The sequence below is a fragment of the Heliconius melpomene genome, chromosome 20, assembly GCF_056956725.1.
Source record: "Heliconius melpomene rosina isolate 202511_hmr_F chromosome 20, ASM5695672v1, whole genome shotgun sequence".
NCBI classification, from domain to species: domain Eukaryota; kingdom Metazoa; phylum Arthropoda; class Insecta; order Lepidoptera; family Nymphalidae; genus Heliconius; species Heliconius melpomene.
The window spans coordinates 15126144-15154140 of NC_140408.1; the positions used below are offsets into that span (position 1 = coordinate 15126144).

General features: G+C 34.8%; 1 protein-coding gene and 1 long non-coding RNA gene across 4 annotated transcripts; one reads left to right on the forward strand and one right to left on the reverse strand.

Annotated features, from left to right (window-relative positions):
• Window positions 1-1040: 1040 nt before the first annotated feature.
• Window positions 1041-4255, reverse strand: LOC146528188 (uncharacterized). Of its 3 annotated transcripts, none has more exons than XR_014879190.1 (3): window positions 4100-4255; window positions 3798-3877; window positions 1041-3363 (listed from the first exon to the last, which is right to left on the reverse strand). It is a non-coding gene; the product is annotated as an uncharacterized LOC146528188 (long non-coding RNA). The 3 variants fall into 3 exon arrangements; XR_014879188.1 differs by having other exon boundaries at window positions 3998-4255; XR_014879189.1 differs by lacking the exon at window positions 4100-4255 and having other exon boundaries at window positions 1041-3085; window positions 3798-3965.
• Window positions 4256-4956: 701 nt separating this feature from the next.
• Window positions 4957-27995, forward strand: LOC146528189 (uncharacterized). Its single transcript, XM_085205054.1, has 14 exons — window positions 4957-5095; window positions 9666-10329; window positions 11929-12975; window positions 17471-17567; window positions 18228-18386; window positions 18695-18825; window positions 19881-19978; window positions 20323-20475; window positions 20558-20651; window positions 21132-21220; window positions 22311-22456; window positions 23261-23339; window positions 23454-23583; window positions 24017-27995. Exons 2-13 carry the CDS (start codon window positions 9727-9729, stop codon window positions 23530-23532), a joined length of 2775 nt encoding a protein of 924 aa, XP_085061180.1. The 5' UTR covers window positions 4957-5095; window positions 9666-9726; the 3' UTR covers window positions 23533-23583; window positions 24017-27995.
• The last annotated feature ends 2 nt before the right edge of the window (window positions 27996-27997 follow it).

Consider the following 27997-nt stretch of genomic DNA (forward strand, 5'->3'; position numbering starts at 1 on the left):
ATCCTAATCCTAATCAAAAATCAGTAACGTACGGGATAAGGCAAGTATGAAAGAACGTTAAAAAAATAAGTAGTAGTAATAGTGCCAATGGGTACAGGCAAGTACAGTACTATCCTAAAAAACAGACTTCTTTGGTTTTTCTGTCACAAAAGCAATGATCTCGTACCAACGAGCTTAGTCATCACCGAACATACGGACAAGATGTTGTATTTATATATATATTGTGAATGTTACATACATTGTAAGTAATACAAATGTAAATTTCCATAACTTGTTTTATACTGTTTTTTTTTTTTTTATAATTTGAATAAAAGTTTTGTGTTGCCAGTTCAATTATTTTTTATCTATAATTTGTTCTTTCTATTTTTTATATAGCACTTCCAAGCAACAATGTATTAGTTTTGGAGATGCTACGTTTAGCTCTGGCCGCCTCAACTGGAACCCGTACATCCAAACTTGTGCGCTTGAGACGGTTTGACGCGACTGCGACTGCTCCGTCGCATGGCGTCACGACAAAAATGTCTTACGTGCATTAATGGAAAGAGTCGTGCGACAGTTTAGTCTGGAAGCGTTACCCACAAGTCTGGTGATACGCGGGCAAGTTGTGGTGGAAATTCGACGCCTCTTCAGTTCATTTTGTTTTAATTTTTTTATCTGTAGCCTAGATTTATATTACGTTTGTTTTATGTTACGTTTTTAGTTTTCTCAAAGTTTTTGGAAATATAAATAAAAAAATGCAAATGTAAATAGATTTAAGTAGAATTAAGGCAATAAATTGTAAATCATTTTGATGGCTTATCGAACTGGTAGGAATGGAGGATGGTCGGAGCCGGCGGGCGCAGCGGGGCCACGTCGCCGGCGGGGTGAGGTAGTAGGTTGTATAGTACTGTATTACAACACTTGGGAGAGACTGTATAGCCTGCTAACTTTCCCGGCCGACGACAGAGCGACGTTGTTCATTGAAAAAAGAAAAGAAGAACATTTTTTATTTTAATATTTTTTGTGTATCTGTGTAAGTTTGGACATTATAGCGCTGAACATGTGCCAGGAGATTCGCTATTTTGGATTTGAAAATGGCGGGAAATCGTAAAGAGATGACATCTATGTATTAAATACGTGAAACAAAAACTGTGGACCCCTTTTTAAGACAATTGCGCGGACAGAGGGGTATGAAATTTGGCACAATTTTAGTTTATACAGTACATAGTACATAGTATATAGTATAGCACAGTAATCGCAATGTGGGTGTGGCTGTAGGTTCGACTCCGACTCGGGGAGATTATTATATTTTATTTTATTTAAATCACACTCATTGTCTTGTTACGTTGGACGTCGCCTGGGGAACCCTGCTGCAGTGATGCATCTCAGACGAGAGCAGAGATGCAGAGAACACGACACAAACTTCCTTCCCTCTGATTACCGTGCTATGCGAGATACAACGTGAAGTAAAAAAAGTATTTATGAATGTATAAAAAAAAATGGTAATTACAAAAAAATTAAACGGCTATTTATTGATTTTACAATTTTGAAAATTTTTAAAAACTAAAAAAATATTTATATTATTTTTGTGTTTTATTTTTCTTCTCCTTGATCGAAATATTAAATAATGATTTAAATAAAGATAAGCTTGTTACACCAAGTTTTCGCCTCCAAAAACTTAATAAATCCTTTATGGGTCTGACTATACGTGTTTAGGTATAATAAAATTCCGCAGTGTATTCTTAGTTTGCCACTTCCAAAATTTAAAATATCTGTAAAAAAAAATTCTGACAAGTAAAGCTTATTACACTGTTCAAGAATATTTAGAGGATAAGCATGTATGGAATTAATGTCTATTGAATGTAATGCAGGATAGCTGCCAACTAATGTAATAGATTGTACCATTGATTTTGAAAAGAGCAACTGTTGAGTTTCTTACCGGCTCTTCTCAGCAGAACTGCCTTCCGAACCGGTGGTAGCTTTTTGTTCATATGTTCTTTCGACGATTCAAAAGTGCTTATAATATATGCCTATTTGAGTAAAGAATATTTTGAATTTGAATTTGATCGTATTTAATAGACAAATAATATATTAATGAATTACTTACTAATCTTGTAAACTAAAAGTGAATTAATTTAATAATAAAAACATTTAAATGTTAATATTCCCGAGTGGCAGTGGCATTTCCCAGCTCTGGTGTTTAGGCAAAGCGCGGCGTTGAGCCCCGCCACTTAACACGCAAAACGGCTGGAGAATTCGACGCAACAAAACGTAAAGCTAAACAAAAACAAAGTATAAATAACCAAATATTTTTGGACTCAAAACCAGGCGGTGTTCCTTCTTTCCGTTAAAGCATATTTTTACTAAATTTGAAAGAATTTAAATTTAAGTGATGATTATAGCTTTGAATCCTATTAATAGTAAATTTTAATGCACAAATAAAACATTAAATATTAATATTCTCCTTACCTGGCAACTATATGTGCCTTCAGAATTCGGCGGAGAGTGCCTACTACGTGCTAGCTGCTACGTGCGGGATACAGCGGTCTATTAGGTACTTATACTCGTATTTATTGTCTATCAAAGATTTATAAAACTATTATTAGTACCTACACAAGGTTTAACCTCTTATCCAAGAGATCATGGGTGCAAATCCAAGAAAAAAAATATAAATTTTGAAAGCTTTTTACGAACAATATTTATTCAAAAAATTCCTTTCTGCGCACAAACGAACAGATTTTTGCACAACTTTAAAAAAACGCGTGACAAAAACACACAAAGGGTGCATTGTATGGGGTAGGATTCACTTTCAATGCAATCTATATATTCCTTTTTATTATTTTCACTTTATTTCACACCTGGCTTATTGGGCCTATTATATTGAATGTAAGTACAAAAAATAAAATGAACGTAACAAAGTTGATTGAAAGGATAAAATAAAATGGTGGAATTCTACAATATATGGACAGGGTGTAGTGACATCTGTACTTTAGGGAGAGCATAGTGTCGACACACTCCTGTCTCTTTGTCTATTAAAGTCCTTAGTGGGGATCGAAGCCACAACCACCATCTTATAGCAAGACGCTGTCTCCTGCGCTACGACCGGCTAAAATGATAAAAAAAATTGGATAAAAGCGTGAGTGTTAGTAGACGCTAGCTGACTATTCCCACTCTTGGCTCCCGGAAGCTAGGTTCAACTAGGGCTTCCAATGATTTGGGTATACAGAAATGTCGGTATTGCGGGATCCGCGGGATTTGCGTCACTGCACGTGTCTCCTGTCGAACACTATCGCTAACAAGTGGGGGGCCGTGTTCAGCTGGTGGCTATGTTGCCCGTAGCATACATGTTCAATTAGAGCAGAGCAGATGCGCTCGCGACTTACTCTGCATGGGAAAGAGTTCAATATAAATACTATATCGTAGAACCACGAATTTGTCAAAACATAGCAGGCAGAGGGACAATCCATACGCGTGTTAAGTGGCGGAATTCAACGCCACTTTGCTTCGACAACAGAGCAAAGAAAGAAAATATTAAATACTTAATTCATTTGCTCGAATTAGGATCGAATCCACAACCAATGTATTTTTCCATGATAAAAAATATGATTTTATAGGAACAAAATACCTTAAAATTATATAAATATTGAATTTATGAACCGATTGAAGTAAAACTCCACTACTGTGCTGTTTCGTAGAAATTTCCTTTCACGCGCCACCGAACTGTGGAATGGCCTACCCGCGGCAGTGTTTCCAGGTCGGTACGATATGGGTACCTTCAAGAAGCGCGTCTATCTCTACCTCAAAGGCCGGCAACGCACCTGTAGCTCCTCCGGTGCTGCACGGGGTCGTGGGCGGCGGTGATCATCATCAGGTGACCCGAACGCTCGTTTGCCTTGTCCTTTTTCCATAAAAAAAAAAAAAAAAAACAAACACTTAAAGTTGGAAGTTTTACAAAATACACTAGTAAAAACTGCATGAAAATCGGTTAAGCCGTAACTGAGATTTAAAAATCACCCACCATAAACATTTTTAGGTAAAATGATGTTTTATTATTGATTAATGAGAATCTCCGTAACTCCTGTAAGGCTCACAGGAGGTTGTAATCTTACAAATAGCTTACATTTTTGAAGTTAGTAAGTAATCACTTGGCATTCCATAGACTCACTATACAGAGACATTGGCAGACTTTTCACTAAAAAAAATTAAGGCTAAGATATTAAAAAAATCTTTACACAAAAATATACATTTAAAATAATATCTGTTTACTTATACTAGAGACACCTAGTATGTTTAAAATACTAAAGTGCTGCCATCTCGTGTCAAGTAGATTTACGTATTAAATAGTACAGATTATAAAATTATATTTATACATAATTAAAATATTTAGTAAAGGTAAAATTAAACAATTTAAAATTCTTGTTTTTGAAAATAAATTTAACTAAAATTATACCTTTAATTAAATTAACTTAAGTCTTAGATGTAAAAAATGCGAAGATATCTATGATGAAAATATAAAAATTGATTGTCAATTTCAATTGCTAGAAAATAGATAGAATAATAAAAATATAATTATAAAACCCAAGGAAATTTTCTGCATTTTATGTTACGTGAATTTATTATTCATTACAATTATTTTTTACATTAAATACAATAAATATTATCTGACCCTATCTTATGACTCATTTATTCGTCACTTGCAAATAACAAAAAGAATAGAGACAAAACATAAAATATTGTCACTTTGCCATACGTTAGAGAAGGACAGCAACACATTATTTCAACATGGCAGCCCCGCCATAGTTGAACTGTCACATAGGCAGTGTAGTTGTACACTTTATTTTAAGCGCAAGAAGGATTATAATCCTTTTAGAAACGTTCGCGGAAACAACGAAAATAGGATTGCCTACAATTCCACTGACGTCACGCGATCGAGACTTCTAAAATTACATGAGAGCCCAAAGGAAAATATTATTCGACATTTACCACTGCGTTTTACAACAATTTATTAACTAAACTTTTATATCTAGGGCCTTTTGAGACGTGTGTGTTTAATAAATTGAGGACAGTGTGGTGTTACGGCGCTTCGGCGTAAAAGCACAAGATATACCATTAATTCGTGAGTATAAAGTATAATAAACGCTATTGCTGCTTAGTTTATCGATTTGTATTTACACGTAAAAAAAGTTAATTTTGAAAAATGTATGCAATAATATATAGTCGAGGTAGCTTAGCGCCGTGGCTGTGTCATGCAAAATCTTATTTCGATTCGCTAAAAATAAGCTTAGTGTATTTCGGGTGTTTGGTGAATCCGCGCTCTTGTAGTGACTAGGGTGAAAGTATACAGACCCTCGGCCTTGAGAGCGCTGGTGTCGGATTACAGTGTTCTATTACAGTAGAATGTACGCATTTTCTCTTCATTTTCCCGTAAAACATGCCCTGGATCAATGACAGCCTCGTGACCTTGACACACTCCCATGAAATAGCCATGGTGATTGGTAAACATATAAATCTGTCTATCTATTAGAGCTGAAGAGATTGATTGACCATATTATTGTCAAGAACTAAGTGGTTCCAATTACAAAAATTCTTTGTTGAAAGCTATAAGCTATATTACATGATGATAATAATTCCCTTGTAATCCACTGACCTATAGTCAGATTTACCTCCAGGACTTAGGATGTGTCTTGTGTCATATGTAGAATATAATGTATGTAACATTTATATATACAGCGAAGGAACAAAATTTCTATTTTGAAAATAAAATAAGAAATAAAATTTAAAGAATGTGAAGAAATACTTACTACAGTGTCTATTTTTCTCCTTTATATTGAGAAGATAAAGAGAAGAAATTTATATTATTATCATTCCATTGCTTCAGTTTTCATGGCCTGTACTAGGATAGCTTTACAAACATTGTGTGAGCATGTTTGACTGGCGAGAACTGCATACCATGTAATAAATACCTAAACAAATCAACTTGAAGGCAGCCAACTCTTATAATGAGAGTGAGAGAAACCTCCCACGAGACCACCCTTGAATGCTTTTGCCAAAATTTATCTATTATATGATAAGAAGGGCCTTTTACTGAGCTATACTGGGGAAAAAATCATGAGCACAGACCCAACAGTCAGACTGTATTTGCCAATTTTGTTCAAGAATCAATTCAATTTTCTTTTTCAAAAAATTACAAATTTCTTCAATCTCATATTTGCTGAACCACTAAAAATAAATGAGCATACATGAGGGTCATATGTGATGATACTATCATTTAACCTTTGATCAAGTTACAGCCTGTATATCATGATATCATCATAAATAGAAAATCAGTTGGTGTTCAAAACGAAATAATTATATTTATAGTGTATATTGCATATAACAGGGTAGGCCTAACCTAGTGCCACAGTAAAACACTCTGTTCCCCACACCCCACTCAATTTTAGAGACTGCATCTTGAATGGTGGAAGAACTATTGCTCTTCCTCGTTTTACCAGAGCTAACAGTCCGGCCCTGTCACAAAGAATCGCCATAGCCTCTGATTACTTTTTAAATAAATGATGTTTGCTTATGATGAATGTTATATTTATATAAAACATTAAAAGACATGACGGCACCACTATCTCGGCACACTCAGGAGCTTCACGTCACGGAAATGAAGATGCTGAGGTGGATGTGCGGCGTAACGCGGTCTGACCGCATACGCAACACATTCATTCGAGGTAGTCTTGGGATCCGTGACGTAGCGGATAAGCTCCAAGAGCGTCGCTTGAGATGGTTTGGCCACGTTACGCGCCGGCCTAAGAACTATGTCGGACGCAAGTGCCTTGGTATAATAGTTCCTGGGACGCGACCTCCCGGACGCCCAAGGAAGCGCTGGTTGGATGTCGTGATGCAGGACATGAGAGCCAATGGTCTAACCACCGAGGACGCAAAAGATCGTGCAAAATGGAGTAGTTTGACTAGGAAGGCAGACCCTGGCAATAGCCGGGACTAATGCCAGGAAGAAGAAGATTAAAAGACATGACGCTTTCAATTATTTTGTAAAGACTCGGGGCCCAAATGCAGGTTTACCCTCTTTAACTTATTGTTCTATTAGCGATGTTGAGTTCCGCAACTTGACACTTAATGACTCGGACATTCGGTATAAAGCGAGGATCGGAAAGTCTTAACACGAAGTTCTCTCTGCCTACCGTTCCATACGCAGGATGTTATTTGACAGCCGCGGTTTGACTGTGTATGCGATAGTTGTGGGTTCGGTTCCCCCTTAGGAAAATTATTGTTATATATGTTTCTTGCTGTGGTAATCAACTGTGATTCCAAATGTCAAAGCAGAATTTTGTTTTTCCAAAAATGTTTTTTTTAGATTAGCTTTCCTTAGTATACAATTCTCATGTTTTACTTTGGGAAAATAATTGATCATTAAAACCCTCGATACAAAAAGCTCCAAGAGTACTTAACAAACAACTAGAAAAGAGCTGATAAAAATAACTAATAAAAAAAATCAAAATCGTTTCATTAATTTTGTGGTTCAAACAATTGGTTGATGCACTTTTTATGTTTCGTTTATGGGACCGTTTACTCATGTTTTTATTTTAATACTAGCGACCCCCTTGCGGCTTCGCCCGCTTTTACTACTGGATTATTCATATAATGTATGTTTGCAAAGCACTTTAGATAATGTAAAAATTAATTAAGCCCTAATGCAACCCGCATTTTCGTAGTTTCAATAAGGATTTTCCAATTGTTTTACACAGCAAGGATTTTTTAGTAGGTACCGTAATTTTAAATCTGTGCTACTAATTTTGCTTGTTTGTGCTTTTCAAGTACATATTAAAATATATTTAAATGACTATTTTTAGATAGTTAAATGACTATTTTTTAAACGGAAGAAATTATAAACAAAAACCTACCTACTAATAACTACTACAAAAAATATGAAACCAAATATATCGCGCTGAAATAATACTCAACTCCAATTATCCAATACGTGCAAACGCATCTAAATCTTCGTTGCTATAAAGGCAGGCGGGTTTTTTTTTCGAGCTTGTGGTTAATGCTAAAGAGGGTATTTTGTCCCTGATGAAAAGCAAGCATTACGTAGCTGCCTATGAGGAAAATTAAATAGAATAATCGGCCGGGTATCGAACCCGGGCCGCCCGCGTGGTATTCTACCACTGAACCACCGATGCGTGTTAGGCAGGCGGACGCGCTTGTATTGCATGGCGAGTGGCGAGCCGTTTCGCAGCAAGGATTTTTTGATATTGTAACAACTTCTAAAGTACTTAGTACTTTAAATGAAAAACAGTAAAAGACAGCTTTCGTCTACATTAAATGGCCAACGTAACTAATATACTTATTTATATGCTGAGAGTAAGGGATAAGAGAAACTTGACTCGATACAGCTGATGTGTAAACGGCGGGATGTGTCAACAATTAAATGCGTTTTTCTGTAAAACTATTGGCAATTTCGAAATAGTGTAAAAAGCAAATTTTATCTTCGTTTAACGTAGAAAATTAATAAAGTATTTTAAAGGATAAGGATTAATACCATTATGGAAAAATATCCCTCACAATAAAAAATATATTGAAATTACAATTTTTAGACAAATATGATCACTACACGTTATTCTTAAAAAATACGAATATGCTCTCGCGGACTTTTTTGTAGATCTTATTAAGAGGCACAATACTCCAGTACATTATTTTCATGTAGTACTTACCATTAAAGCAGCGCATGCGCGAAAGTGTCTCAACGGGTAGGACTTTAGACACATTTATCGTATTTATGTTAATTTACATAAGAATGTACAAATAATAAACTATATATAAACCTTCCCTGAGAAATACTCGACCTAAGGGTAAAAACCGCATCAAAATCCATTGGGTGGTTTAGAAGAAAAAGAGTTAGAAAGTTCAGACAGACACGAAAAGCGACTTTGTTTTATAAGATATAGGATAGGATGTATAATATTCATATAAATATGAATTTCAAAATAAATTCAGGTCCACGCTGTATATAGCATATAGCAGGGTAGGCAGAGGGAGCCTAGTGCTAAGACATTTCGTTCCTTACTTTTCCCCGAAACAACGCCGCACTTTGCCTCGACACCAGAGCGCGCTTACAGCCACACGCGTATCCTGCGCCACGACTGACTTCAAAATATGAATTGATGTTTTTTTTAAACTATATCATATTAAATAATTATTTAAATCATATTATTAATTTGGTAGTCCACATATGATTATTATGGGTCCAATATCTTGTGGCCCGATAAGATGTAAAGAGAAAATAGAAATGCCTAAATTCAAAATCTCTCTCTCTCTCTCTTTTGTTTCTCTTCGCATGTATGTATTCTTGATAACAGGTGTATTTGATAATGAGATTCGTTTTAGACGAATAAGGCATTCCATATTTGATTTCGTGACATATAAAAAAATCTCATGTTTTTCAGCTTTTGTAACAATACTTATATTTAGAAATATCAAAACTTACAGTATGTCCAAATAAATAATACTTAAAATATGCTAACTAAAACTAAACATCGTTAACTCCTCTATGAAACTTGACTTGTTATCTCAACGAGTCGCGGGCACCCTGAAGTTAGTCTTACTTAAAAGTGAGAAGCCATCTACTGCCAACTTCGAATGTATTTAAACAAACAGACACTGAAATCAAATCATTGTTGCAGGTAACATAATGCAAAGAAAGCGCCCGTCCAGATTGAAAAGAAACTGAACTAAGACGAAACGATGCCCGTCGTCTCCCCCTCCAGGTACACCCCGACCTCCTCCACGCTGACCGGCTCTTACCGGTCCTCACTCTCATCCTCCTCTAGCATCGAGAAGCCATATTACAGAACTAATAGCGGCACTTACGTCACATCCACACTACGTAGCAGCTATGGAGATAGAACTACCGAATATAGGTCCAGATATAGCGAAGTCGATGGCAAAAGAGAAAGGAAAACGTCTCTCGTGGAATATTCTCGAAGTTCACGAGCTCCAAGCGTGACGGACTCGGATAGCGGCATTTCAAGCCGCTACAGATCTGATAGAAGTGAATCTAGATCGCGCGATGTATCCACAACCAGGAGCGAAAGTTCTAGAACTTCGGATTTGAGAGGAAAGAGGAACGTAATTAGTACAGCCGCGCTGACGATGTCGCCAGCCGAGTTGTATAATAAATATTCTCCAGCAAACTATGTGCCATTAACGCAGAGGATTCAACAACAAAGTCAAAACAACTACGGGGAAATATCTCGGTCCAAGTCGATATCTAACGACATAGGCAGACCGCCAGCGCCCGAATGCAGGTCCAGGAAGCCGAGGAACTCGGCCGCTACGATATCTGAGGTAATCACGTATATATTGTCATAGTGACGGTACTTTTACTTTCTATTATTATAATTCACTCAAGTTGTCTATATTGGTTTTGTTTATCTGTGGAATTGTTATTGCCTATAAATAATCGGTTATCGACGTCTTTTTATTTCCATCAATCGTTAATTTTTTTCCACTTCCTAGGTTTCTTATAAATCTTTACCCTAATAATTATGCTTAGGCTGAGAGCTTAAAATAAAAAACAGATTTTATTTTAAACATAAAGACAGAGAAACCAACTATATTTAATATTTCTTACATTATGACTATAGATTGGATTGTGTCACGTCTACATAAATCTATATATATAAAATAGAAAGATCACTCACTCATCATGAAATCTCAGAAACTACAAGTGCTAGGAATCTCAAATTTGGCAAAGCAATATTTGACTCCTAAAGCGTTGTTTTTGAGTTTAATAATTTCTACGATACTTCGATACTACAAGTACTAAGATTATAAAATTTTCCATGGGCATTTCTTATAGGACGCAAGTGCTTACTAAAACGAGACTTTGCAATATTCTTCTCCTGAGATGATGAAATAGGGGTTCAAAGTTTGTATGGATTTTTTTAAATCGCTACCGATTTTTATAAGATTTTAAATTTAGATTCTTAAAAATATTTCATTGAACACGTGTTTCATGGTTCATAAGGATTCACCCTCTAAACTTTTTCATAAATATATTTAATAAATATTCGTATAGTTCAAGCAGGCTAAGCCGCCCAAGTCCACTAGTATATATATATATATGTTTTATTTAAGATAGTAATATGTATATAATATTATATGTACTTGGTATAATATTTGGAAATAGGAGTTATTAAGTAAACAATTTTTTCATGAAAGATAAATTGAACGATAATTGAACAATTTAGCGTTATGCATTATCAAGGCATTTCAAAGTATCTTATGTTACAACAGTGTTAGAAATCAAAAGTGAAATACATTTTAAAAAACGTTACTAAGGTACAAAACACCTGTTAACGTGGAGCATGGAGCAGTGTCCATAGATGTAGGCTTAGAGGTACCCTTTCCCATATATCAACACTCGCCTTGCCTGCTCCAGCCCAGTGTAATTATAAATAGGTGTTAGCCACATTTATTATTAAAACAACAATTAATTATTCAAATAGATAATCGTCCAAATAATCAAGTCCGCCAACAATAGATTATTTCATATTTCGTATTGGGCTTCTGCGTATAATAGTCTCACAGGTAAACAAGGCCGTGTGCGCGTGTGTTGTGTGTTTATGTTCTTAACCATCGCACTAAGCGAGCATCAGAACCAGCTTCCAATAGAATCACGCGCCGCCCGAAAGGAGCCTGAGCCTGTACATATTTCAAAGTTACCGCTTTCTATCTAAACTTTACCAAGTTAGCGCTTGCTCCCTAAAGTTGGTGCCAACTTCGTTTTGATCGACCTTTCGCTCGGCCCCCTTAACAGCATCGTAGCAGCGATCAGTAAACGGTCAACGCATGTGCGGAGTTGTTAGAACTAACACACAATCACATCGCGCTATTTTCATGAAATATTTCATTATCGCTAAGTATTAATTTTACGACAACCAGAAACCTGAAGGCAGAAGATATAAAGAAAGCTCGCCGACACCAAGCTACAGCAAGAGGAATTCAATGTCCAACGGCGTGAAAGACAGCAACGGCAATGAGGTGCCTTCCGTATCCGAAATACGGAAGCGGTTCGACCCAAAAATGACAGTGACTAAGCTACCTGCGAATGATTCGCGATATTCATCTAAAACTGTAGAACAATATCTCAATCAGCTTAAGGATTGTGAGAATGGGAGCGTCGGCTATACTAAAATTAATTCTAAAGACGATCAACCCGTGCCAGTTCACTTGCCATATGTAGAAAAGAATGGTCTAAGTCATAGATGGGAAGGGTCTCCTAAATCTAGATCTAATTCAAACTCAGATTTGACTCTCAGTAAGACTATATCCGAGCCTGTGTCCTTAGCTAAGCCGTCTATAGATAAAAATAATTCAATGTCCGTCTCATTAACGGCGAAACTTCCTTCCGAAAGATTAGCTAGCATCAAAAGTCAATTGGACCCTAATAATCCAATAGGGAAAATTTTAGAGAAATCAACAGTTATACAAGTTGAAAATGGTGACATAGATTATTTAGATCGTAAAAAAATACGCAATAGTCCCGAAGTAAAAATTAAAGATTTAAAATCCGATATAGAGAAACAGACGAAAACACCAAAACACACGACAAATTTTGCTTCCTATATACAAATATCACAACCAATAGCATCAGGTGCTACTCCCAAACATAAATCTGAAACAAATGAGGATAGTCTTAAGAATAAAGATGGTAAAAAGTCGATTAAATATATAGATTCAGAAGAAGATAGGCTAATGCTCGAAAACGATATAGAATCTCCAAGTGGCACCGGTTTTGAAAACAAGACTTTTGAGCATGAGAACTTTCTAAAGAAGAGAACGGAAAAGAACGAAGACGAAGATGGTGTAAAATCAATGGAAACCAGTACAGAGAGCACCATTAGCGAGTCCACAGAAGATTCCAGTCCAGAAACTCCGTCTTCCAGAAGAAAGATCCTGGATATCAAAGATTATGAAAATATTAAATCGGTAAGTGATCATGTTTTCTCTTTTCGAAGGCATTTATTAAAAAAATATCGTATTTTAACGTTATTTCTTTGTTGGCAACAAACTATTTTAGGATTTTTTCCCTATATACTCAGATAGAGGGTAATAATTAAAAATCGTATAACATTTTATGTTTCATTTAACAAATTACTTAATTTGAATATTTATAAGGAGTTTAGTAAGTAACTATATCAACAAAGGCACTGACGAATACATATGACGTTCGCAACATGAACTGTATGTTTTTCTTTATTTTTAGAATCGTTATGTATTTTTTAGCTTTTTATATGAAGTCTTTCTGAAAAATGTTTCGATTCTGACGATATCAGATTTCGTGTTTACTCTGGTCTTTGTGTCCGGCCTAATAGAATGTTTCGATACAAATTTTATTACCAATCTCTTTGTAAAGAACAATGTGAAACTTTTATAAAACAAAAATATATATCTTAGTACTTATTTACCCGCATTTGACTGGAAGCTATGTGTGATTTTTAGTTTAAATCCTTGACAGAAATCGATCTGGTTAAATAAAATACCAGCACAAAATGCTTCTGAATAGACTGAAATGTGAGAATAAAGTGGCATATATGACTAGGTCACCTCTGCTTACCAATACAATAAATGTGTAAACATAAAACACACAGATAAGATATGGCCTTAAACAAGAGTTAAATTATAAATATGCAGATATAGTTACAGATTAGATAGAAGAAAGTTTAATAAACTTAAAAAGTATACCTTTTGCCAATGCTCAGCATAATATAATTATATATATCTAAATATTTAAAAAGAAACAAGAGTTCGTTGGCATTTACAATGAGGACGTCGTGTATTTGTGTGCGTGACTCATCTATATGTGTGCGTGTCGTGAAACTTTGGTCTGTCATCCTCCTGTCTAGTTATACATTTTGATGATTTTTGGAAGTTTATTTTTAGGGTCATTGTTGCCAAATGTTGTCTATAGATATATTTAAATAGATTTTTATTCATTTAATTCTTTAAAGTTAAAAAAATATTTATTATTTATGTATATGTATATTTATTTTAAATTCAAAAAGAAAATAACAATAGAATCAATCCCACACACACTACCATACATACTCACGCTCACACACACACACACACACACACAAACAAATATAGAATAAATTTTAAAAATCCATATACTTGAAAAATCGATGGCAGTAATAAAGGATATACTTAATCAATAAATTATAATTTTTATTGTGCCATAAAGTTTCTAACAAAAAAACGCAGCGCTCAGACGGTCTTCATTCCTCATCTATAAATAGGACTGCGCCAAATGTAACGTCTAGAAATAGGTTGCGCGGGAAATGTCGGGAAGCTTCGCCACGTGGCAAGTTTGACGTTTGCGCTGCCATCTTGAACTCACTAATGTGACATTTACTTCACTTCACTTTGAAAATATGATCACCATACCTACCTAACCTCAACTAATAGATGACTAACATACTTGGCAGGCAGTCATGGCATCCTTTGTTCTTGATATTTACTTTGTTGCGCCTTGACGTGTGATTTGGTAAAAGGCTGGCTAGAGTTCCTTATATCTTTTTTCGTTCGTTACTTTATATTAAATGTTTATTGTAATTGAGTTGTTTTTAGCATTTCTGTTATATAATTGACATCTGCTGTCATCGTACATACAATTTAAAAGTATGTTTTAACTAAAATAAGTGCTAATATTACATAATAAGTATTTAATTATCTCTATAAATTTTGCTGCAGAAGCTAAATCGTATTATTCTGGCCATCAACATATTGAAATTTTAAAATGACAAATGTCAGTGCACTGCCAAATCTTTTCGAAGTTATTTTATCAATTTTGTAAACGTTAAATTTTATTATACTCACATGGATTAAAGTGGCTCGTGATTCGTAAAAGAAGCTGTACTGTAAATCCTTTTGCTTCCTACCGTTTTCAATATGTTTTTATCTACCTAAGTACATAATAACCTGTAATAGAGCAGAGATCGTTTTGCTAAAGTCAATTTAACTAGTTCCGCAGTGCTATTATGAGAGTCTCTGCGTTCTCTGTTTCCTTGCGTTTCCATGTTACTATGGAAGTCAATTGAATTTCTGTTTTGATGAAGCCTAAGTTCATTTTGCCTTTAATCCCTGTTTGCCTAATTTAGTAATTTCGTGAGCTTAAGAAGTGCTAACTTTGCCTTACTGATGAGGTCTTACGAAGGTATTGTTTATAAAATGAGCACAGATACGTATAGACGTATGTTTATCTTTTTTTAGATTCACGTTGTATCCTGTACAAAGAATGACGGAAGTCGAGCTCACAACCTATCGCGCTTAGTCTCTTTGCTTTACCTGGCCATGGACAGGCCAATGGACAATGGCCATGGACAATCGTTACAATGATTTATCTTGTTGAGTTGAGGGGTTGTTATCTCAACGATGCTCTGGTCACATGTCACTGGAAAACTATAGCAGATAAATGGTTATAAGATTACGTATTAAATAGATTGTGAAATTTGGCAACGGCATTTGGCCAACGGACCGCCCGCTCAGTCCGCGCTCAGCCACGGCAATGGCGGGTTAGTGACGTCACGCGCGAAATGCCCTTTCCCGCGGGAATCACCTAATTCCGCCATCTTGTGTCACTCCCGCGCATTTCGAAATTTACGTAAGCTTCTTTTGCGTGTCGCGATTTATGTAAATTTAATTTAAATTGTACTTTGATATTGTCTATGTTAGGTGACCTTGACTCTGTGCCAAATAAAATTGAGAGTGGACTCTTATCGATGAAGACGTAAGGGCGGTTTTGTAAATGAACAATGTTGATAAATTCTTGAGGTGATACAGTGAGAAGTATAAAGAATGTGAATTTCTGACAAGTCCGGTTGTTACGTACCATCTGTTTAAAAAAAATACAACTAGCACAAACTTTTACCGTTCCTGGCAACCCAGAATATATTTTAGCGTGGTCTTAGATAAATGATAAAGTTAAATTAGTATTTTAACATTCCCTTCCTCATCATGTGTATAATCGTAAAATATTAGATTTTTCAAATAAAAAATATAAATTTTATAATAATTAAATATTTAAACAAAAAAAAAAACAACAAAAAAAATAAAATATATTTTTTATGAAGACAATATTTATAGTGTTAGTGACTATTAAATCTGTTGTATGAAAAACTTTCATCAAAAAGTTTTTCAGACTTTTGATGTAAACGGCGGCACGTGGGTGTTACTACCCTTACAAACCAACTAGTGGCCGAAAGTCATTAAAGAATTATATCATTACATTACACGTAAAAACCAAGTAAGAATAAAATAGAAGGACATTAAGATATTGATAGAAGAAGACAAGAAAGCCCAAATATTTTGCACGCGCTATTCAATTCCTCAATATTTGGGTGGATTTATCCGACAATTTGAAGTGCTTGGTCGTATGCTCTGGTACTTGGAGCTGGTGATCCTCGCATGCGTGACGACGGGAGTGCTCTCGGCGCTGCGCAATGAAGTGTGGCTGCCGGCGCTGCTTCGAGCCGCGCCCGAGGACCCTGCGCGTCAACCACGCCTATGGGCTACACTATCAGGTTCCTGGATCTCCATATTATGATGATAGCTTTCATTTATGATTAGCTGGAAGTATTTTGTTATCATTCAATATTTTAGTGATCTTGTAATTAGATTAGCTTCAATAGCAACTTATACACTATATTTTGAAAATCCTCCTAAATTATGATTTTTGAACACGTCGTTCAGAGGGCGCTGTTGGCGCGCGACTGCCCGCTAGAGGACCCGTGGAACTTTCTACGGTGACCATCCCACGAATGGTAACGAACGATATCCGCTTCTATTGCGTGTGCTGTGCTGATCACGACTACCCTCATCTGTTTGTTGCCAACACAGAAATAAGTTTATCTTGAAGTGCCTTTAATGTACGAGTATACCTTCCTCCATCTGTAATGCTGTCTCATACATTTGTGTCCGTGTGTTATGTAGATGCATGCTCTTCTAGACTTTCCTCAATTTTAAATATATTTGTATAATTATGTCCTCGCCATTATTACCTAACTTAAAGTCATAATAAATTCCTAGAAGATACCTTATAAATGATTTTATTTCTGTTGCCCCAAAGCTTATGTAAAAAGATTACATATTACATAGTAAATAGATTACCATATACTTAGCGTTGAATATTATACAATAATAGGTCTGCCTGAGAGACATCACAAATCATATCTGTTATGTATTAAAATCGATATTTACTTACATCGTATATAGAGGTTGCGTTTGTTGAGTTATTGTTTTTCAAGGACATAAACAAGGAAATCATGTCTCATTGTGTTTAATTGTATTTAAAAATAGTGTTTAGTGTTGTACCTTTAAATAAATTACAATTACTATGATTAAATGTTAAGTGCTGTGCCACATTTAGGAATATATTATATTACAATTGACACAGTATATAAATGGGTGGGCGTTGTGGGTGTAGGAGTTGGCGGGAGGTAAGAGCGGCCCCAGCGGTCTCCGCCGCAGCAGCGAGAGGAGCGACATCTCCGAGCGAAGTGAAAAGTCAAGTCAAACCAGTGGTATGTAAACGTCGCTTATATCGTTTACTTTATCTAAAAGTTCTTGTAGATAAATATCAATAGATAATGTAACCCCAGTTCCAACCTTTTTATAATATATTCGTATAAAGAAATAATATAGCATGACATAATTAAACCATCCTGTATATCAAGATCTCTCTTACCACTCACGTTTCCATCATAAATCTTTTTTGTCATTCTTTCATCACTCATTAGTTCGACGTGCCCAAACGAGCTGAGCACGTTCTTCATTCTCACCGTGACATTCTCGCTGGTACCTGCCATTCTGTGTATCTTTTCCTACGAACCTACGAAGAGATCCCATCTCAACGGCATTCATTTTTCTTTCATTCCTCTTCTGTAATACACACGTCTCGCTGCCGTATCACAGTCTTAGTATCAAAACTGCATTGGGAACGGCCATTCACGCAGCTGTGCTAACGTTTCGCCGTCTCATCTAAGGCTCCGTTAACTTTGTTACCGGCAGCAATACTCTTTTCCACATCCATTCATCCTTTCATTCCATCTCTACTGAACATAATTCCCAAGTATACCGATTAATTCGGTTCAATTCCATACTCTTTTCATTTGTTTCAAATACCAGCGCCTTTATCTTGCTCGCATTCAGGCTTAGACCATAGACAGTCACATAAATTCCAGGTCTGAACGGGTTAAGGAACATCGGCAACACGTGTTTCATGAACAGCGTGTTACAGTGTTTGTCCAACACGCGGCCGCTACTCGAGTACGTGTCCGATGACAAGTACTCCTCGGATATCAATACTACGCTGTCTTGTATGAAAGGAGCTCTTATCAAAGGTTAGTGTTGTATTTGGGGTCATTAATTAATTTAACTAGCTCTGGTAACAAGACTCGGGAGGAATGCCTCGAAGATTGTGCGGTGGGAAGGGAAAACTCTGCCTTCTGCCTACTCTGCTTTTTGCAAAGCTAAGCAAACAAATATATAAACATTTTTAAAGTGATAAGCCACACTTAGTAAAGAAAAATTTAGGAAAATATAAAAATGTAAAAGTTAAGAATTGCGACGTAGTTCTATGATAACATATGGCTTTTGTTAGAGCACGTTTTTCTAAAAGGTATTAATAAATAAATGATAAATTTTCCAGCGTTCGCAAGTGTAATAAAAGAATTATGGCGCAACGGCGAGAGGGACTCCGTTATCAACACTACTTCACTGAAGTCGCAGGTTCAAAGATTTGCTCCGCGGTTTATGGGATACAGCCAGCAGGACGCACAGGTGCGGGCTCGGTCTCAGCAGGGCAACTAGAGAGTACCATCCACATAAAAAGTGAAAAATAATTATACAAAGATTTTATAGTTTTGAAGTCGGTGCCAAGTAAAACAAACAGGCTTAGTTATTAGATATTGTAGTAAAGGTGTTGTAGCATTAGCTTGACACCGACAAAATTATAAAATCTTTGTCAAATTATTTTTCACTTTTTAGTTCGCTGTTAGAAGTCGGTTTTTCTTTTTATTAAAAATTAATTTATTTTACAATTTTAAGTGATGGGTAGATCCCAAAATGATGCTTCTTAAACGAATGGTAATGATGGTGGTAGTGGTTGTCAACGAGTGGTTGTGGTTGTCCTATGTAAAACTTCATTTAATTAGGTATTATTTTTGTGCAAACTAACATTTTGGTATATTGACAAGAACATACATAAAAAGTATTCGGGCGAATTGGGAATCTCTCTTTTTTGAAGTTGGTTGAAAAGAAATGCAACGATCAGGAATCTCACTTCTGACATCAATTTAAAAAGTTTTTCTTGTAACTATTATAGTATAATCAATTTTTTACTAAAATAAAGAATCTTTCTCAATTTTGACCGGACTCCATAATCGGAACCTAACGAAATTTTTACCAAATTATCCTTGAAATGTATCCTTTCAAATAAAAAAAGAATCATCAAAATCGATTTCCGCGACATTGAGTTATTCGTCTATTTCTCGCGCACATACCTAATGCAAATTTAAGACTTTTGTGATTTTCTCATAGATACCATTGTCAGACATGGACTAAAAAAATGGGACCAAATGGGAATCTTCACCTTTCAAATAAAAAAAAAGTTATCAATATCGGTTCACCCAGTCAAAAGTTATGAGATAACAAACATAAAAAAAATAATAAAAAAAAAATACAGTCGAATTGATACCTTGACCTCCTTTTCTTACAGAAGTCGGTTAATAAAAGTACAGTACAGTACTGCTTTTACATTTTGTTTAATTCGTCTTTGATATTACAATAACTTGAAGCTCGCTAGTTTTTAATAAATATGTTTTTGTATTTTTCAGGAGTTTCTCCGTTACCTGCTGGAAGGTTTACACGAGGATGTGAATCGTGTCACTATCAAACCTAAACCCATACTGACAGAGATCGATGATACACTTAGGCGAGCATTTTGTTACTTTTGTGATGAGATGTGTATAAATTAAAGGACTTTATTTTGGTTTAATAATTCTTTATAGATATTGTTTTTATTATTGATAATTTTTTTATATTGTAATATGAGAACATTTTTATATATTAATGAATAAATTTACTCGATGTTTTTTAAAAACTTAACTTAGCTTCACGCTTTACAGTGGCACGGGGTGGGGTAGTCAGGGAGAACATAGCGCCATACGTTAAATATTTATTTAATATTTAATTTAATATTTAGATTTTCTTGGTCTGGTTTGGTCGCTTTGTCCGCACTGCTTCTGTCTAATAACCACCATTGTTCTGGTCATGCAGCGCGGCCAGCAAGGCGCAGGAGGCGTGGGCGCGCTACCTGCGCACGGAGGACAGCCGCGTGGGGGACATCTTCGTGGGGCAGCTCAAGAGCACGCTGCGATGCGCGCACTGCCTGCACGACTCTGTCACCTTCGACCCCTTCTGGGACCTCAGGCACGTAAGAAGCCACCTCCTCCTCACACTCCTCCCGTCCTGCCCGCCTTGAGCAGTCTCTAACGTTGTGTATTGTGTACAGTTTGCCGATCCCCTCCCGCACCGGTAATTTGAAACTACAACAATGTCTGCAACACTTCGTCCGGGAAGAGGAGCTGGACGGGGATGAGAAACCGGTGTGTATATTACAGTTTCGTCAATTAAGGTTTTCTATTTATATATTTGCTATAAAAAAATAAAAGCTGCCCAAAAGTTGAAGTTTTCAGTAACACGTTTTATAAGTTTTTCGGGTATTACTAAAAATGTAGCTTTGGGTTTTACCTACGAAATATTAAAACTTTTTTTTGTTATATTATAGCCCAATGATACGCAATGTTTCCATAAATAGTAGCCTAATATTTACTGTAAAGTTGAAGCAAGTCGTGGCGCAGGGGCACAAAACGGCTGGTTGTGGGTTCGATCCCCACTCGAGGAAATGAAATATTTAAAGGCCTCCAGAATTCGATGGAAAGTAAGGAATGGAGTATATTAACACTAGGGAAACCTGCCGAAATCCGTTTATTAGGTTTGGCATGAAAGTGGAACAAACACCCATCCTCGCAAACTTTCACATTTATAATATTAGAAACTCTAACGACATTAGTACACTCCTCCAGACATGCTCCAAGTGCGGCGTGCGGCGGAAGTGTCTGAAGTGGTTCACGGTGCAGAAGTTCCCGCAGGTGCTGGTGTTGCATCTTAAGAGGTTAGTATGTACTTAGAAACATACATACATACAAACTTACATTCAAGATAAGCTATATGAAATAAATTATAATTATTAATACATATTAATTTTGTCTGTCTGTAAATATTAAGAATGTTATTTTTTTAGACTACCGTACCTTTTAAGGAAAAAAGAAACCCTTTCTGTATGTCGATGTGTCAAGAGCTTGTCTTAGGAATGAAGATATCTAGTTGAAATTCAATCCATAAACTCAGGCAGAATACGCGTATTTCGGCACTATAGAGAGAATCAAAATTAATAGGGTATTTCAGGTTGACCTAGAATTACGAAATTTGGCAGCTGTTCAGGTTGGCGGGATATTTAAAATATTATTCAGCTTCACGCTGTATCCCGCACACAGCAGTATCCTGCTGTGTGCAAAGGGAACCTAGTGTTAAGGCACTCCTTTCCCCACCCTGATAAAGAATATATAAAATGATCACGTTTTTATCACTGAACACTACGTTTATAACATAAAACATGTACAACTTTTCTATAATACAAATTAACCGACGACGTTCAAACATGAAATACGTTTTCATTAATTTAACCTTTCTCTAACCGTACTTCGGGTCTTCCAGTATAATTCAGCTTCTATTCCTATAATATATACGTTAATATTCTTCGATCAATTATACACTAGTTAAAGGATTGCATACAAATACAGCATAATTGATCAAAGTTAATCTTATAACAAGTTTGAAAGGATTACATAAGTTGTATGGACATCATTTTATAATATTATTATTATCAGTGTATTACTTCCATAGGTCCAGTTCTCTAAATAATATCCTGAGATCAGTTTGATTCATGTGCATAATGGACATGTTATTGTGTTCCCATCTAGTATGGTTATTGGTGATAATTTAGCCTTTTATTCAGATCAAACAATAACAATTTTTTTTTAGAATTATAACACACAATATATGTGTAACTTATTTAAGTTAATTCTAATTGATTAACTTGATTTTTGCTTATAATTTGGAGATCTGTCTACCAATCGGCAAAGGCCTCCTACAATCTTTTCCATTTAGTTCTCTCCATTATTATGTTATTGGTAATGTTCCAGGTTTTCCCCCACGGAGCGTTTCCGCGGCAAGTTGTCGGTGGTGGTGGAGTTTCCGCTGACGGGCCTGGACATGTCCCCATTCGCGGCCGCGCCCACCGCAGCCGCCGCCGCCACCTACAACCTGTATGCTGTTAGCAATCACTCTGGTATGACCACTGAGCCATACGTCCTTATAAAGTCCTTATTTGTGTTGTTAACATCTTGGTGGAGTGTGAAATAACATTTTAAACATACAAGCTTCGGGTAGCACATATAATTAATAATTGCTGTTTGTAATTATTCTAATTATGAGAAAAACTATTGTTCGGAGCATTTATCAATGTGATAGAACTAGGCCATGTAATAGATAGAAAACATACAAACTGAAGCAACAGATTTTAAAATTTTTGTTTATTTGTCTGTGCATTTGTGAACGCAAATCTCAGAAACAGCTCAACCTAAACAAATGCTGTTTTTATTATAATATTTTGGCAAACTTCTCTTAACATTTAGCGTTAATTTTATTTCACCCGGTTCATACATTAAAAAATATATTTATAAAAAGACAATCTTCTTATATACATTATTTACTTTTAAATGTGTATATACGAGGGGCGTTCAATGTATTCTCGCTATCGATATGATTTACTTAGTAGATACATAATTAGACTATGACCTATCGGTACCATACCAACTATACTTCATGACTACCCCTCCAAAGTTGACTTTGAGAGGTTAGGGTTGAGGCGGATCCGACGAATGCTCACAGTGCCGCAGAAACAAATGTGAGTTGGGGTTTGTAGCAACAGTACAAGAGTAACCACCCACCCCACCCACTCACCCTATAGCCTACAGTTGACAGCATGATCTCCGCGGAGAACGATTTGTCGATTGTATTTTTTCATGCCGATATCGAGAACAGATTGCGTTTTTTAACAATGTCACATTAGTAAATAAGTAATGTATTGCAGGCACCACCTACTCGGGGCACTACACGGCGTACTGCAAGCACCCCTACACCGGCGACTGGCACGAGTACAACGACTCCAGGTACCCAACGACTGTTCCTCACCCATACTTCAACACGTGTGGGAAATGCAGTATCTTTACACTATAGTCTATTCAAGGAAACAAAGTTTACTATATCTGCAATTGTATTTGTAGGGTGTCGAGCATCAGCCCCCGCAGCGTGGTGTCGGCGGAGGCCTACGTGCTGTTCTACGAGCTGGCGCCACGCGCGTAGACCCACCATCACCCCCACACACCCCCTGACACCTCCACAACACACCCACAGGTATGTGTATCACATAATGACTTCTTTAATTTTTTACCCTCACGACTTTAATTCGAATAAATAATATATTGCGGTCATCTTGGCACAGCGCCACAGCGTGTGACTGGGACGTGACAGTCGTGGGTTCTATTGCTCCTCGGTTCTAGTGCTACAGAAAAAATAAATTATTTATTAACTATAATATCTATTTTCAAACAGAATTACTCTAAATTTTCATTGAGAATATCAATGTAATAAAGTCATATTATCATCAAATATTTATTTAATTTAAAAAAATGGAACTTTTCGCTGTAGCCTGCATATAGCAGGTAGGCAGAAGAAAGTTCGCGTTAAGACACCCCGTCCTCGGCATTGGACGGTGGAAGCTCAGCGCCGCGTTTTGTCTTGTATTTCAAATAATCTTTTTAATATAATTCTTTTTGTTTATTTTCAGAATAAAATAATCATCGTTGCTCCAACTGGACAGCGTTGCTACTAATTTGTAACATACATACAGACAAGCACTGTATATTTATATATAAATAGATATATTTTACATATACTGTATCATTGATAACGGACATGACGTCACAATACTGGACTTTATTATTAAAACATGTATAAAAGAATCGAACCGGCACTATAATTATAGTTTCTTTTTGTTTGAGACGCCATTTTAATTTATTTTATTTAATATTATTTAAAATAACAGGATTTTAAAATATAAAGTTTAGTATTGTTATAATTTTATATGTCGATAACCGTAATAAATAATGGTAAAACAAAATGAGATTTTATTATAAAGAATATATAATATTAGTTATGATTAAGGTCGTAATCACAATGATTATGACCATAATCATAATCACAATGATCATAATTATAGACAAATAATTATCTTTGAAAAATAGTTGTTTCTGATTTTATTGTTATTTATTATATAAGTCGTGTGTTAAATGCGAATACGTTGACAAGTTTATATTGAAATTATTATTTATTAAATAATTCTTTCTTTCTTTATTATTTAGAATAATTTATAATCATTTTATTTTTTTTTGGTTAGGAAATGTCTCGAATATTTTGTTTTTATAAAAGCAATTAGATAATGGAATAAATAAACAAAATTATTTCTTTTTTTTTCTTTTTTTTTTATTACCATTTTTTTTGCTTGTCAGCTCATTCACATTTCAAATTATAAAATGAAGCCTAAATTGTTTGAAATTAGTTCAATATTATAACAAAATTCCTAAAGATATTTGTTTTGAAAAAAAAAAACTAAAGTTATTTGTGATAATTAACAACTTTTTTCTAGAAAACGTATTTTCCTTTTCCAAATGTGTTGATGATACTTTAAAAATGTTCAAAATATTTATAGATATAGTCTATTATTTCATTATAAATATTTATATTATTGAAAATAGTTACGTTGTTTTAATTTCTTTTATATTTATTGTTTTTATGTTTCGTAATAAAACAATTTGTCATTTTTGTACTAATATTAAATTATACTTGTTGTTTATTTCTTACAAAATTCATTTTACAACATTTTATCGTTATTTACTGCGTTAAAACGTCACTATAAATACACGCATATATAAATGATATGGGAAAAAACATATGTTCTAAACCAATTGAAATACCTCAAATTAATTAATTATTTATTTTAGTTAAGTTTTGTTTATTTTTTCCTTATATTAGTACGGAACATGCAATGATCACAAAACAATTACTCAGAATTTTAATAACAACAAACAACCTCACACTCGAACTGCTTACTCAATTTTTTCTTATTTACTTGATAATTCTTGTTACTTTTCTAACCACAAATTTTGTTTATGTTCCAGAGACGCTGACAAGTCCACTTTGTAGTTTATAAAAAAAATGTAATATATAAAATATTTACCCAATGATTTTAGTTTTATATATTTAAATATATATATTATTACGAAATTGATTGTTTTTGAACGTGTTTGTTTTCCAAGGCTTCGCGGAGTCAAAGGTAAAAAGTTAGTAATATTATATTTTTACAAAAAATAGAGTTAGCAGTTTTTGTCAGAAGCTACGGCTTTAATATATGAATGATAAATTTATGTCAATTTTAATGGTTACTTTTTTGTTTCAGTTTTTAAAACGAATGAAACAACTTGAATTGTCAAGTTCCTTTCATTCATAATTTAATTTCTTTCTTATTTTCAACATTTGAAGCTAAACACAAAAAACCGAATTGACGAGTTTTCATACATTTATATGTATTGTCAATATTTAAATGACATAACAAAAAGCAATTAAAAAGCAAAAACTTCCAATATTTTATTTGGGGATTATTCTAGAACATTTTTAAATCCAATTATTAAGTATTGTTTATTTAATAGACTTTTGAGGCCCTACTGGCGCAGGGTCCCGTGCGATTGTAAACGCGACAGTTGTGGATTCTATTCCCACTCGGGAGAATGAAATATTTTCATTTTCTCGTTCTGGTAACGAGGCAAAACGCGGCGTTGAGTTTCGCGAATTTGGCGGAAAGGGGGGGACGGAAACTTCTCAAAGGGAACAGAGGGTCTCAGTATTAGGTTCCCAGGCTCCCTCTGCCTATCTTGCTATATACGGGAATCTAATAATATTTTATTACTTTGTTATATTGTAAAACATTATTTATATACGTTTTCAATAATATATATAAACGTATGAAATATAAATGATATTATTGTAATAATAAAAGCAACCGGAATATGAAACGATTGTACACTAAATATGAAAAATATATATAAAAGATGAGTATTTTAAAAACGACGCTTGTTCGTGTTGCACTACTTATTATCATACTCTTAAAATTAAAGTGATGTAACTCGAAAGTTTCGACAATTTAAGATATTGCAAATTACAAGAACATTTTGATTTTATGGTGATTTCGAATTTATGGTAAATTAAAAATCTTGAGTTATGTCACTTTTATTTGAGGATGCAATATTATAAGTGTACTGTCGATGCTATACAAAGTAAATATAAACTTATATTATGAAACATCAATTTTTTTTTAAATTTATAAATGAAAACAATGAAAATCTATATAAAATTTGTATTCAGCGTGCAGTTATATTAATAATTCATACATTAACACGTCATAGTCTTAGAATAAAAGTGATGTAACTAAAAAAACCGTAAATTCACCATAGAATCTATATTTTAAGCAAAATTATATTTTTTTAGTTACACCACTTGTATTTTAAATATATAAATAGATATAAATGCGATATGTATTTGCGGTGGTTGCGCCCCGCGTCTACCTCAGGACGATCTAATGGTATGCCTTACTCTTAACTAAGATAATTTTAGGACGGTGCATGACCGAGCTGTGACTTCTCTATCTTTGATATGTCACCTATGTGTTATACAATATATAGATGACGTACGTAATTTAATAAATTACAGCAATTTACACCACGTGACGTCACAGTTCACTTTACATAAAAATATAATAAATTAGTTATTTGTTAATTATTATATAGTTTGTCATTGTCATGTACCTATCGTTAGTTTCCGTTCGATGCCATCTTCTGAGGTATAGTTAAGTAAATGCTTGAGGCGTGGTTGTTTCTTTTTTGTATATATTTTTTTAATTTTATTTACTGTTGAGTGCGCGACGACTCCGCTGCGAAATGTTAGATTTGCGGCTTTTATCATGTTTTAGCGTTTTGTTTAAATATATAAATATATATATATTTAGTCTGTGATCGTTATCAAATATCAAAAGTGACAGTTTCATTTTGACAAATATCTTAAATATGAGCTCAAAAAGTTAGTAGTTTCTTATATTTTAAAATTCTTTTTCCAAAATATGTATGATATTAAAGATAAAAATGGCAAATTTAACTGTATCTCATAACGCGCGTTTTAAAATTATGTTGCATTTCATTTAAATATACAAAGAGTAAATTTCATTCAGGTATTGATGTTCTTTTTTTTAATTTAATTTTGATAAAAGTCGCGAAATCTTATTAGTCAATTGGGCGGAGCATCACAAGGAATCTTTATGTAACCAAAGATATTGTTAATAGAAGCTGGAGGCGATAGCGAGTGAGACCTGGACGTTATTAATTATTTATAAACCTTTATACAGAATGTATCTAAAAATATAATTTTAATAATTATTTCTTTATTTTTAATCTGTTTTAGCCATTTTTTTAAAAGTCATGACTCACTCACTATCACTTATAAAGCGGTCATTGTTGGATTGCTGTATTAATAAATTTAATTTATTATAATATATTGTGTGATCTGACGCTGGCCTGGCACGCCTTGGCTCAGGCCACGTGGTCTGAGTTCATGCCACGTGGGGAGGCGTGGGCCAGCGCCTTGCCCTCCACTAACTATTTATGTAAAGCAACAGATTTATATGATAGAATATATATTTAATGATTAAATTATTATTAAAATC